Source organism: Peromyscus eremicus, chromosome 1, assembly GCF_949786415.1.
Source record: "Peromyscus eremicus chromosome 1, PerEre_H2_v1, whole genome shotgun sequence".
Classification (NCBI taxonomy): Eukaryota; Metazoa; Chordata; class Mammalia; order Rodentia; family Cricetidae; genus Peromyscus; species Peromyscus eremicus.
The window spans coordinates 1967232-1982062 of NC_081416.1; the positions used below are offsets into that span (position 1 = coordinate 1967232).

The window sequence follows — 14831 nt, forward strand, 5'->3', positions numbered from 1 at the left end:
AGGAAGATGAGTTTGCTCTCTGACATGTCTATAGAAGACCAGCTTTAATATAGGTACATAGAAAGTTTGATATGAAGCATTTCTAGAGTTTATCACTGTGTCGCATGCTTTATGAGAAACTTATAATCTAATTCTTAAAATACTTGTACAAGATGGACACTATTACTGTCTTTTACAAATGAAGACATTGGGGCTCTCAAAAGCTGAACTTGCCTAAAAGGTCTCAAACCTAGTAAGTATTGGAGCCAAAGTCTAAGCACAAGTAAACGGCACTACTTTAAATTGCCTTGTTAAAACAAACAAACAAACAAACAAACAGAAAGGCCATGGGAATCATGGAAAATCTAGGAAGGAATTCAGAGAGAAGACAAAGATAGGGATTATGAGCGTTAAAACGGATATGGAATATAGCTGTGGAGTGAGGGCTAGCAGTGAGTAGACAACTAGTCTTCATTCACATGAAGCTGACATGAAGTCCCAATGAAAGATAACTTGAGTTGTATCTAAGTTTTCCCCTTTTCTTTTGTTCCTTCTTGATTCTTTTTTTTTTTTTTTTTTTTTTTGGTTTTTCGAGACAGGGTTTCTCTGTGTAGCTTTGCGCCTTTCCTGGAACTCACTTGGTAGCCCAGGCTGGCCTCGAACTCACAGAGATCCGCCTGCCTCTGCCTCCGGAGTGCTGGGATTAAAGGCGTGCGCCACCACCGCCCAGCTTCCTTCTTGGTTCTTAACCCCTTCTTCCCAGATACCTACCCTAAGAGTAGAGTAATAATATAGTACATGTTATTTTGTTAGCACACTAGTCTGACACATTAAGAGTAAGAATAATGTATCATCCACCTAAAATGGGCAAGATCATCAGATTGCTAGGTTCAAATACAGCTGTATTCTGAAAGGAGCACTGGCCTTGGGTGTGGGTGCACCGCTGCTTTCAGACTTGGTTGTATATCTGTTCCCTTTAGGTTCTAATTTTCTCCTTTACAGTAAATTATAGGATATTTGTAAATCCATCTTTCACATATAGTGTTGTGTAGAATAAGTATTTGGAAATGTTTTTATTTATAACAGTTAAATGTTTTTATTTAACTGTTATTAACCATAACAGTTAAAAATTAAAAAGAAGAAATGTTGTTACATGTGTGTTTAAGAGTTAAGTAAGTTAATAATATAGACAAAGCTCCTAGAGCAGTGCCTCCCACATAAATTCTAGCTGGATGAGAAGTAGGACAGGCTTAGTTGCTGTGACAGTAGTTCTAGTAAGCTAGTTGTGTAGGTCCGTCACTTTACTTTTCAGTGCCTTTGCTTCCTTGGAGAAAATGAGGAGGTTGCCCCAGATAATGTTTAAGGTTTAAACATCTCTCCTGTTTGTTGACTGACAGTGTTCATATTAGTTTTGATTATCATGTAGTAGAAAAAAAAAAACTTGCTCTTAAGGAAAATGTGCTTTCTTACAGTCATGCACTGAAATCTGGTATATGGGTGTAGAAGACAAAATGTGTTCTTTATAAACACGGAGCAGACTTTTAAAGAGTGTTGACAGGTACTTCAGAGGTGACATAGATGCTTGATGAATTCTATGTTTATCATATAACATTCATATGATACCTTGCAGTTCTGAAAATGTTAGAATAAAGAAAAACCTCATCTTCTCACAGATAAAGAGTACAACCTTCCCCCACTTTTGAACAAGAACTAGGAGATAAAAAACCTTACTGAAATCATACGCTTTGTTACGTAATGGAGTTAGTTACGCATACCATCTCTATTTGTATTGTTTTAAATTTTGTGTTCTTTTCACAATACTTTGCCTCCTTGACAAGTCTTCAGCTTACCTTTGCCTGGTTATTTCTAGAGGTAGAATTCTTGCTCTGCATTGAGGGGCTGTAACCTTTTTTAAACTAGCTCTAATTGTTAGAGGTTTGCCTTTTACTGGGCTGAAAACTCTAGTCAATTTATTACCAGGAAAGAACACACAAGCTGACTAAAGTCGAGTAGCTGTAGACCTCAGCATATTTTTATACTGGGTTTGTAGTAAACCCTCTCTAAAGATCACAGTGTTTGCAAACAGTTTTACTGCTGCCATGTGATAGAGATGTCACCAGCTGGCATTCAGGGTGTTTTACAGAACAATCCTGAAAAGACATCTTAGAGTAAAAACATAATTTAGATGTTACAAAAGAATCTGTCATCCATATATGAGAAGAAGGCTTAGCTTCTTCTGTAGGTATAAAATTTAAATTACATATTTTAATATATATTTAATATACTAAAGTAACACATTTAAAAGTCAAACTTGTTTCTTGTCCTTAAACATTAATTGAAGATTTAACTCATTTCCTGAAAAGTTTGAAATTGTGACAGTTTAGCTCAGAATTTTGACAGGATGAACAGCCATAAAAACAGCGTGAGGACCTGAGTTCAGTTCCCTAAACCTAGATAAAAATGCTGGGCATGGTGGTATGCTTGTAATCTCAGTGCTGGGGAAGGTGGGACAGGAGGATCCTTGGGGTTTGCTGACCAGCCAGTAAAGCATAATTGGTAAGCTTCAAGGCGATTCGAGATACTCTCTCAAAGGAGATGGATAACCTTACTGAGGATGACACTCAAGGATGTCCCCTGATGTCCACACATGTGTACCTGCACAGAAGAACACACACACACACACACAAAGAGAGAGAGAGAGAGAGAGAGAGAGAGAGAGAGAGAGAGAGAGAGAGAGAGAGAGAGAGAGAAACATTAAACAAATGAAGAAGCTTGGCCTAAAGTAACCACTCTTCTGACTTCTGATTTTTAAGACTTTTTGTCCTGATTTTTAACTTTATAAATGGAATTTTATTATGTGTACCCCCCCAGTTTCTTTGATTAAATCTTTGTGCATATAACTGTAGTTTGTTCATTTTTTTTTTCTATAGACTGTAATTATGCCTCAGTGGAATGATGATGGACAATTGCTTAGTGTTGTTATGAACAGTTTTGCAGACGTCTTTTCATGAACATTGTGTACATTTCCTTTAGATACTACTTGGGTTAGGGTTGCTGAGTCATAGGCTTGTATGTCTTTTCAGATTTAATAGAGAATGACAATTTTCTAATTGTCTAATCCAGCAGTTTCACATCCCCTACTATTCGGTCCTGTCTCTCTTCATTTTAGTTAATGCATATAAGTTAAAAATCGAATAGAAAAGAAGGATTTATTTAGGTGTTGAGAATTTTTTCCCCCCCTGGGACTCACTTGGTAGCCCAGGCTGGCCTTGAACTCACAGAGATCCGCCTGGCTCTGCCTCCCGTGTGCTGGGATTAAAGGCGTGCACCACCACCGCCCGGTTAGGTGTTGAGAATTTAACACAGAACCTACTCTACCATTGAGCCACAGCCTAAACAGAGAGATTTTATAAAAATTGCCAGGTTACTGCTCTAAACCCCATTTGTCCAGGAGTGACCATTTGTAACTATTTCTCTTTTTAACAGCTGCTAAGTGATGTAGTAATGTCACAGCTTCAGTAATATCACAGCTATTTTTGATTCAACTGTAATGTTCTCTACTGTTTAACCTCATAAGATAGGTGATTTAATTTATACCCTTTCTTACCATATCTCTGCCTTTTTCCAGTATAAATATCACTGTTTTAAACTGATGATCTCTATAGTCTGTTAATTCTCACAAGCAGTTCGTTTTTTTCTATTATTTTCATTTCCATGCTGGGTGGATCATATTTTCCTGTTTGTTTGAATGTTTTGTAGTTTTTTTGGTAGAAACTAGAAGTTTCAGGTAATACTTTTTAGGAGTTCATGGGTACTGGTCTCTCTTAGTCCAGTGCTTGTAACTGCTTTGTTTGTTTTTGAGACAGGAGTTTTAATGACATTTTCACACATGCTCCCAGTCCTGTACCACTTCAGCAAACTCTCCCTTCTACTTTGTTACCACATGTGATCTTTGAAACAGGATCTTATCATGTAGCCCAGGTTAACCTTCAACTTAAGATTTGTGCTAGGTTTGGTTTGTAGGCGTGTACCAGCATGTTTAGTTTGCTTGTTTTCTAGTTACTGTCTAGATTTTTCTTGGACAGTGTGTCTCCTTTCAGTATTAAGCATCGTCTGCTCATGAGTCTGTTGCTTCTGACAGTGCTTTGAAGTATAAATTGTTGTTTTTTAGACTAATCAAATTAAAGTGTGACTCCTTCCACGGTAGTTTCTTTGGTCAGCACATGATATTTGTTTGATCCTAGGAAAGATGCTCCCAGCTCTTTTAAAATATTTTGGTTTTCCTGTGGAAGCTCAGGAGTCTATAGGGTGTATATTCCTTGAACCCTTGAATCTTCAGTGAGTCTCCGTAGTCTATTGTGCACCACATTAGCCTTGTTAGAAAAGAATTTCAAAAGAGTTTTGACCTGTTCTGTCCTTCTCCTCTCAGCACAGTATCTGTGCCAAGACTCTGAAAGTAGTGGTTGAAAGGAAACATTAGTAGGCTTCTCTCTGGGTGAAACCCCAGCTTTAGGAACTGAGCACTGGGTTGTGGAACTCTGTGGGCTGGGAAACAGGCAATCAGGCCCTCAGTGTTGTCTCCTCAGGGTGCCCTACCCAAGTCGCCTCATTCCACAAATCAAAGAACAGAGTCATCATGCCTCTTTACTGCAGTGTGGAGAACTTAGCCTTGTAACAGGCAGCTGATGGCTTGGTGAGAACACTGATCAATCTTCTCTCCTAGAGACAAAGCCCTTCACTTGAAGCTGTATCAGTCTGGAGCACAATCTGCCTCTCTGAGCTTATTGAGAGAAAGGGAGCATCTTGGTTCAAGTATCAGACTTGTCTTTCTTACTAAGTTTTTATAGAATTTTTGAATAGATGTTTCTTCATTTACTATTTGCCCTTAGGACCATTTCAGAGACTTTGTTTTGGTTTTAATTTTCTTTAAAATTTTTTCACAAGATTTTACTGGGGAGCAAGTTAGATGATCTCATACTGTCTGTCTCCTTTAATTCTAGTCTTCATAAGATTAGTATTTAAGTTTTCTACAGTAGGAGGAAGTGCGGGTAGCTTGCTAAAGAAGGCTAATTTTCTGCAAGCCTGAGTGGGAAAAGAAACATTTTTTTAATTGATAGCTTGGCAGGAGGTGGTAGGAATGGAAAGGCAAAGGCAGAGTAGAAGCAGCCTGCTTAGTTGTTGGCCTTCCTTACAGGTAGGGAAAAGCTTTGTCTTAAACAGTTTTGAAAGCCATATGTTCTTTTTCCCCCCAAGATTTACCCTGTTTATTTTTATTTTTTTACTATTTTATTTCCTTTAATAAATAAATAAATAAATAAATAAATTTTACATCCTGGCTGCAGTTTCCCTTCCCTCCTCTCCTCCCAGTCCCTCCCTTCCCCCTCTCTGTCCCCACCCCCCAATCCACACCCCTTTGGTTTCTGTTTAGGAAAGGGCAGGTCTCTCATGAGTGTATCAACAAAACTCAGGGTTGATTCTTTTGACTGGCTTGCTGAATGACAGCTTTATCCTGTTCATTGTATTTTTACCCATATCTTAAATAGAATGCACACATTTACTTATTTTACTGTATTTTTTGCATAAACATTTTTAGCAAAACACTATAGGCATTAATAAATACAATTAGACTATATATCATACACTGTTTAACTCATGCTCCTGTGATCTTTTTTTTAGTCTCAGAGAATTTGGAAAATGTCTGAGTCAAATGGCTTCAAAAGCAAATTAGTGTAATATTTTGGAGAAACTGAGAGGCTTTCTGCTTTCTGTTCTAATTTAAAACCAGTAGAAAGCAACAAGCATTGTCTGTGTTTCTACTTCTTCCTTCAGTAGATTTTCCCTTTATTCACATTTACTGGAAAACAGGACTTTCCCTCCTCTATCAGCGTCCTTCAAGAAAAACCATAGTACATTTGTTTTGTTCTTTTAAACCTTAAAATTTTCTGAATAGGTAAATGTCATGGCTAGTGTAGATTGAACATCACAGAGCTTCAAGCCCAGCTTTTTCTCATATTCTTTGTCCTTTGCTTTAATGGAGGGTTATGAGTTGTGGTTGAAGTTAAAGTTTTGCTCTTTTTAAACTCCTACAATTTGTAACTCAGCACAGGCATCTCCATAAGAAAAAAGGTTATTAACAATAACCACACAGTGCTCCAATAAGTCATAGGTAGCTGAGATGTTTCATAGTTTAGGCTTTGATAAAGTCAGTTTAGCTTGAATTCTGGTTGAGTCAAACCTTTAGTAACCTTTCTAAGCTTCACTATCTGGAGAGGGGAGTGCTCAGTAACACCCAATATGTATGGAGTGTGAGCATTAAAGATAACTCATACAAAGCAATACTAATTACCAGCAAATAGCAGGTTCAGTAGTTGCCTTTGCTGCTGTTTATGTTATTATTATCTCATTATTAAGTACTAACCACTATCATTTTGTGTCCACTGACCATGCGTTCTGAATTTTGATCATGTATTGTAGGAACTTCTCATCTAATCCAAAGAATCTGTATTCATTCAAACTTTAGGGCCTTTTGGATGCCTCTGAGTTTCCCCTTTCTGTATTCTAAGTGTCCTGGGCTTGTTAGTAAGGGTATCCACAAAACCACAACTCCTGGATGATACAGAGAAGGCACCATTGGCTTCCAATTGTGTTATACTTTGGTTTTGTAGAGCTAATGCACTATTAAATGTTTTGAGTCTTTTGTTAAACAGGTAGGTATTCATTGTGCTCTAAACTATGATTATTATTCAGAAATTTAGACTTATCTTTACTTTTGTCAGGTTTAAGCCGTTTTTTCCATACCAAGCCTTGCAAGGATTTGAAGAAGATGAAGAACTTATCCATATCCAACAGTGGGCACTTACTGAAGGCCGGCTTAAAGTTACATTGTTAGAATGTAGCAGGTATGTTCTTTGTTTTCTCTTTACTACATGTGGGCAAGAAAGTATGATAGAAATGTACGGAAAGACTGTTTATGTTTATTCTGCTTTTATGTTAGTTTATATTTTATTATTTTTACCTTTAAATAGTTTAAACATAAATTTAATGAAAATAGTCTTTTCCAGTTTGCAAAAATATAAATCACATTTAGAAAGACACTTGGAAGTATTTATTTTGCAATAATTCCCAAGTTTTCAGATGTACAGTGCTGTGCTGACATTTTTATCTTAGCCTTTCCTTTTGGAGAGCATTCCTGGCATAGTAGTTTTGAGATTATGATTATTAAATGTAACATGAATCTTGAAAGATCTTATAATAAAAAACCCAGAACCAGATATTGGGGTGAAAGCTGAAAGATCAGAGAAGTAGAACAGCCAGCCACTAGCTTACCTCTACAAAATCTTCAGCCTCAAGAGAGCGAGTTCCTGTTTCCTCACGCCTTATATGCCTTTCTGTGTCCTGCCATATTACTTCCTGGGATTAAAGGCATGCGTCACCACTGCCCAGTGTGGCCTTGAACTCACAGAGATCTAGATAGATCTCTGCCTCCAAGTGATAGGATTAAAGGTTTGTGCCACCACTCCCTGACCTCTATGTCTAATTTAGTGGCTGGCTCTGTCCTCTGATCCCCAGGTAAGCTTTTTTTGGGGTACACAATATATCACCACAGTTAAAAATGCTCACTGAAGTGATTAAACCAGACTTTGAACCATGTGCATTTGGAAGTAGTCTTTCCTAGCCTCATTGTTTTACCACCAGAGTCCAAGCTGTATTTATTTCTTGTCAAAGTTATTTACTACACTAGCTTTATCACTCCTAACACTTTTAGTTCCCAATATGACAGCAGAATGACCTTTAAAATGCAAATCTAATTGTCACTCTCCCACTTAAAGCTCAGTAGCTTCCTTCTCACTTCTAGGATGACATCCAGATCTTCCCCTGATCTACGAGTGTCTTCTGTTCAGCCCCTCACTCAGTGGTCAGCTATACAGGCCTTCTTAAGAGAGGGTTTGACAAGATTTCCTATAAAAAGCCAGGTAGCAAATGTTATGGGCACTGTGATTTCCCCTGGTGCCTGTTGTATCTCCCCAACTCTGCTGTGTATCAGTCACAGGCAATGTATAAATGGATGGGCCTGACATGTATTGAAGTACTGTGTTTATTTTTTAACCACTTAAAAATGTAATATCTATTGATAGCCCAAATGAAAAAGACAGTTGCCTGGATTTGGACCACAGCCTGCTACTTTCAGCCTAGATGTCTTAAAGGACAGCTCCTTACTGCCTGTCATCTGCCTTCTTGGCCCATATTGCTGCATGCTTTTTGAAACCAGCCTGTTTTGGTACACTGAAAAGCATCCTCCTTAATGTCTGCTCATGATTCTAAATACAGTACACTGTCCTTAGGCTACATTCCTGTGATACTTGATTATACCACTGACTACTTATCACTTTTAAATTTTATTTCTAACTCATAATACAAATAAGTACTTGAGTACTTAGGGTTATATTTTGTACCTAATACACTTGAGTCTTTGCAAATAGATTAATTATTATGATATAGATAGTGATTATATAGTAACTCATTTTCTTAAGTCCTGTGGTAACTGAAGTTTATGCTTCATTCTGTCAGAAAGTCTTAACAAGAGTCTTTAACTGAAAAAAAGAGGCCATATGCTGTGTATATCATAAAAGGAACCATAGTGTACAATAAAACAAATACCATAGGTACAAGGCTAGGTATTTAGAAAGAAATTAGTTCTTCTGTCAGAACGTTCCTGGAAGGGCTTATGTAGCTAGAGTTTTCCTGCCTGGCCCACAGTCAGGACAAATCTCTCTCACCCACCAGTCCCACAGCCGCTCAGACCCAACCAAGTAAACACAGAGACTTATATTGGTTACAAACTGTATGGCCGTGGCAGGCTTCTTGCTAACTGTTCTTATCTCTTAAATTAACCCATTTCTATAAATTTATACCTTGCCACATGGCTCGAGGCTTACTGGCATCTTCACATGCTGCTTGTCATGGCGGCGGCTGGCAGTGTCTCTCTGACTCAGCTTTCCACTTCCCAGAATTCTTCTCCTTGTCCCACCTATACTTCCTCTTGCCTGACTACTGGCCAATCAGTGTTTTATTTACTAACCAATCAGAGCAAAGCATTTGCCATATAGAACATCCCACAGCAGGCTTAAGGGTTGATTATGTGTCTGTTGTAACCATTTGACTCTGCCTTTGTTCACAGTCCTGCTGTGCCTAAGCTGCTCCTCACTTAAAAGCCTTGCTAAGGAATCAAAGGCTGTATTAGGCACTGAGAAAGAATAGGTAGGCATTAATACAGGCCATGTTGAGTTGAAATAAATGGTACAAAGAAAAGCACTTAGAATTTGTGGAATATTTGCAACCCTCTATTTTAATAAGGAACTGCTTGCTGAATCTCTGAAAGAATGTAGAAGAAACCAGTAGACTTATTCAAGGAAGAGTGAGGGAACTGGGTTTATAATGATGGACAGGGGCCAGTGTGACCCAAACTTTTCACTATAAATGTTTTTATAGTTCATTTTTGTGACTGTCACTTGTCACAAATTAGATTGAAATTTTTAGAGTACAGAATTGAGTTAAAAGGGAAAGTAGGGAAAATACTTTATCAGTGTTCTTCTGTTTATCCATATTATGCTTGGGATAGTAGCCAGCACTTTTAAATAGGTGTCAGCTTCATGTTTGGAATGAGTATACCATCAAAATAACTTTCTATGCATTGTTTTTATAAATACAAACATAAAAGTTAGCTTTATGATAAAATGTCATTGTTCATTTTAATTAAGGATTAATTAAATGTGTTTTTTATATAAAACAGAAAATAAGTTGTTATTCTCAACTCATCCTAGCATTTTTGGCTTCATATTGAAGCCTAAGTATTCCTTCTGTATGGTATCACTTAGGAGTCTCTAGAAGAGAACAGATAGTATAAATATATATTAGAAAGGGAGTTATGCCGGGCGGTGGTGGCGCACGCCTTTAATCCCAGCACTCGGGAGGCAGAGGCAGGCGGATCTCTGTGAGTTCGAGGCCAGCCTGGGCTACCAAGTGAGTTCCAGGAAAGGCGCAAAGCTACACAGAGAAACCCTGTCTCGAAAAACCAAAAAAAAAAAAAAAAAGAAAGGGAGTTTGTTAAACGATAGGGACTAGTTAGTTCAACAATGGCTGCCTGTACACTAGAGATTCTGACTCAGGTAGCTTCTCAATTTATGAGACTGGCCGGCACTGAAGACCTGAAGACCTGGAGAGCCACTGGTATTTAGTCTATGTTGGAAGACTAAAGAAGCTGGCTTCTGATGTCAGCAAAGGATGATAGCAATAGGGTAGACATTCTCACCAGTAGGAAATAAAGGCAGGCAGGAAACCACAGTGTTATTTTTCACCTGGATCTCTTTACACATGGGCTGCTATGGGAAGGTGTTCCCTACCCTGAAGGAGGCTCTTCCCCACTCAGTTAGTCCCCCAGGAGATAACTTTATAGACCCACACAGAAGGGTGCATCTTAGTTGATCCCACATTCAGTTAAGTTGGCAGCTAAGATTATCCATGTGTTCTATTATTTTTTTAAAGATTTATTTATTTATTTTTGTTTTATGTATGTGAGGATTTTGGCTGCATGTATGTAAGTGAACTGTGTGTGTCTAGTGCTGGCAGAAGGCACAAGAGGGTTCTGGATCTCCTGGAACTGTAGTTATGGACAGTAAGCTGCCGAGTGGGTGTTGGGAACTGCAGTTTCTCTTAACCACGGAGCCATCCCTCTTCACACCTCCCATTCTTATTAAAGCTTATATTGTTCCTTAGGATAGAATTCTTTTTACTTAATATAAAAATAGAATTTCCCATTCAGATAGGTTTTATGTGATTCATACTAAAGAATTTCTCGTAGTATTTCAGTTACCTTGTTTTGAATATAAAAATCATAGTTTATTATCATCTCTGAAACAGAAAATGACAGCAGAAGGGACAAAAGGAAAGAACAATAAAAGGGCATCTTTTGTAGAAAGCCCAGAAAATACTTATAATTGTAGCTAGAATTTTCCTGCCTGGTCCACAGTCAGGACAAATCTTTCTCACCCACCAGTCCCACAGCCGCTCAGACCCAACCAAGTAAACACAGAGACTTATATTGGTTACAAACTGTATGGCCGTGGCAGGCTTCTTGCTAACTGTTCTTATCTCTTAAATTAATCCATTTCTATAAATCGATACCTTGCCACGTGGCTCGAGGCTTACTGCCATCTGTTCACATGCTGCTTGTCATGGAGGCAGCTGGCAGTGTCTCTCTCCCACTCAGCCTTCCACTTCCCAGAATTCTCCTCTCTCCTTGTCCCGCCTATACTTCCTGCCTGGCCACTGGCCAATCAGTGTTTCATTTATACAGAACAATATCCACAGCATATAATTTTATGTTTTAGAGATGACGTAAAGGCCTAACGCCTTTTGAAATAATTTTCACCATAATGACTTAGTGATATGAAAAAGTTTGTAATGAATAGAATATTCAAAAAGTTTTTAAATGCAAGACAATTAAAAGTGTTTCTGTAGCCATTTGAACATAAGTAGGTAAAGTTCTGAATTGGCTTGCTATGATGAGCTGAAGTTTTCTGGGATTTTAGTACTTACACACACACACACACACACACACACACACACACACACACACACACACACACATAAATAAGTAAAATAAATACTAAAAAAAAAAAAGTTCCACCAGGCGGTGGTGGTGCACGCCTTTAATCCCAGCACTCGGGAGGCAGAGGCAGGCAGATCTCTGTGAGTTCAAGGCCAGCCTAGGCTACCAAGTGAGTTCCAGGAAAGGCGCAAAGCTACACAGAGAAACCCTGTCTCGAAAAACCAAAAAAAAAAAAAAGTTCCAGTAAATTTTCTCCTAATCTATGAAATGGAATATGATACTCATCATCTATGGTCAGCCATGATTATTGTGAGGACTTTATTTTTTAAACTGTTCATTTTGAAATAGTGAAAAAGTTGTGTGTGAATAGTTCTTAAACATTTTTAGCTATTTATTTTGAAGTAATTTTAGACTTAAAAGCATGCGTGAAGGTTTTTTATCAAACAAATATGTTAAAAGATTTTGAGAATGTATTTTCTCAATGAAATAAACAAATTTTTAAGGATATATTTATTTTTTATGTGTATGAGTGGTTCGCTTGTAGTATGTATGCGCACCATGTGCATGTCTGGTACCTGCTGAAGTCAGAAGAGGGCATCTGATCCCCTTGGGACTGGAGTTAGTGATGGTTGTAACACTCAAGTGTAGTTAAGAAGGTAAGTTACTGAGGCCAGAGAGGGTTAAGAGCACTGCTGCTCTTCCAGAGGTCCTGAGTTCATTTCCCAGCACCCACATGGTGGCTCACAACCACCTGTAATGAGATCTGGTGCCCTCTTCTGGCGAGCAGGCATACATGCAGACAGAACACTGTATGTGAAATAAATAAATAAATCTTTAAGGGGGAGAAAAAAAGAAGGTAAATTACCTCAAAAACAGCTATGTAGAGATCAATTTCCCCACTACAAATGAAACTTAATGAATCTCTTAGTTTACTTTTTTAAATTTTTTAACTGACAAAGTGTGTTTATCTTATGTAACATACTTTAAAATATGCATATATTATAGAGCTACTAAATCAAGGTAGTCATTTTCCTAAGATTCACATATTTTCTGATAAATTACACATGCTGAAGAGAAAATGATTCTGGCCCTAAATTCTAAGAGGGATTTTTCATATTGTTATGTGAAAGATACTGGGTGATGTAATAGATACAGTGAGGGGCTGATTTTATCAACCAGTTATATTTTGAAAAGCAAATTAAGAACATGATCAGTAAAGTTTTTGTTGTGAGGGTCCTGTACTCCGAAGTAGTCCATTTAGAGTAGTCTGTTCACGTTTTAGGTGGATGGTGCTAATTCAGGTCAAATTTTCACTGAGTCACATTTGTTCTTTTCTAAGGCCTGTGTTCTCTTAGCAGCTTTTAGGATGTTGTTTTGTTTAGTGGGTTCTAAAAATACATCTTTAAAAGTTTATTGTTTTCGATGTTAAGTATAATACATATACAGAAATCCACAGGCATTGACTTTCTCTCTTTCCAAGTCACCTCCCTTACCCCCATTTATTTCTTGTTATTGTAATCTCAAGACTTATAGTTTTTCTCAACAGTTACAATTCCTTACTGTCTATATTAGTTACTTCTCTTGTTGCTGTGATAGAATGTCTGACCAAAGCAACTTAAGGAGGAGATTGTTTGGGTTCTCAGTTTGAGGGTCCAGTCCATCATGGTGAGGAAGGCATGCATGTGGCAGGAGTGTGAGGTTACTAATCACATTGAATCAGCAGGTGGAAAGCAGAGAGGTGAATGATAGTGCTCAGCTCTCTTTCTCCTTTGGCCAGGACCCTTGGCCCTTTGATTGGTGCTGCCCATATTTAGGGTGGGTTTCCCCATATCAATTAACCTAACCTAGGAACTCCCCATAGTCATGGCCATAGTTTCTTTGCATGATGATTCTAAAAACCTGTCAAATCTAACAGTCAAGATTAATAATCTCAAATCTACTTCTTGTCAACTTGATGTTCAAGCACAATACTTTTAAGCTATCTCACAAGGCAAAGTGTATTCAGTCCAACTTCAGAAGTTCCCCCTAGTCTTTAACTTTAATCCAACACTGTCTAGATGTCCAAAGTTGAGTGATAGTTATGTAAGCAAAAAAATCTAAGTTTTAATCCTCAGCACCCACTTAAAAGCTGGGCATAGATGCATGAACCTCTAACCCCCTCATTGCAGTGTGGAGACAAGCAGATCCTGGGATCTTGCTGCCCTCTCAGCTCAGCTGAAAAAGAACTTCATGTTTAATGAGAGATTCTGTTTAAAAAAATAAGATGGAAAGCAATAGAGGATGATACCCAAAATATCCTCCAGCCTTCATGTGCATGCTCCAGAGTATAAGCATCTGCATGTGTATAGCATATACACAAAAAAGGGAAAAAATGAAAAGCCCAGACATATTCTCCAAGTCCCAGATGCTAAACATATGCTGGGTATGTCTTGCTTTGGTCTGATCATTCCTTACTATATCTGGGCTCCAAAGAGCTTGGGTAACTCCATCCCTGAGTTCTGCTACCTGTAGCACACAATTTCTCTATTAGGCCATCTCTGCTCCTTGCCTTCACCTTTTTTCTCAGCAGATGACCTATAGTTCTGGGTCTGCAGCATTCTGAGTATTCATTACAACTTAGGTTTTACCTTCACAGCTTCAGGCAGGATTCTCTTTGCAGATACTTTAGCTCTGCCATATGTTGCCTGGCCTCAGCAGCTCTCTGGAACCATGGTGCAACTTCTATAACTCCCTTAATCTTGCAGCTTTCATTCCTGAAAAACCAGTGCCACATGGATCACACTGCCAGGTTTTACATTCACCTGGGATGAAGCCTGGTCCCCTTGGACCACAGTTGAACTACCTTTGTGTCTGACCTAGTGAAATAGTTCCTTAGGCAAAGAACCCCTTTAGCTGCATATCCCCTTAAACTCTTTTCAAATTAGCGTATTTTTACAAGACAGAGCCTTTGATGAGTGAACACCTTTCCTCTTGTCCCAGTACAGAGCAATGTTTCTCTGTGGTGCTAGTAATATCTAGTTATAGCTAGTTTTGAACCCGCCTTATCTATAACTTTAAATTCACTCACAATTTTCTTTATTAAACTGCACATTTTTATAACTTCCTGCTCCACTTTTTTCTCTTTTTCACTGCAGACTTGTATGAGAGTAGAAAGCAATAACCATGGCACAGCCTGAATGTTCTCCTGTCTTAACATCTCCTATGCCAAACAAATAGTCCATTGTTTTGTAATTCAGCCTTGCTC

The 14831-nt window shown here is 38.2% G+C and overlaps 1 protein-coding gene across 1 annotated transcript in view; it reads left to right on the forward strand.

Moving 5' to 3' along the window:
- Positions 1–14831, forward strand: part of Pdzd8 (PDZ domain containing 8) — a 65363-nt gene that overhangs the window by 16383 nt on the left and 34149 nt on the right. Inside the window, exon 2 of the mRNA XM_059255826.1 lies at positions 6756–6878. Within this exon, the coding sequence (XP_059111809.1) occupies positions 6756–6878 (123 nt within the window). The remainder of the gene's footprint in view (positions 1–6755; positions 6879–14831) is intronic.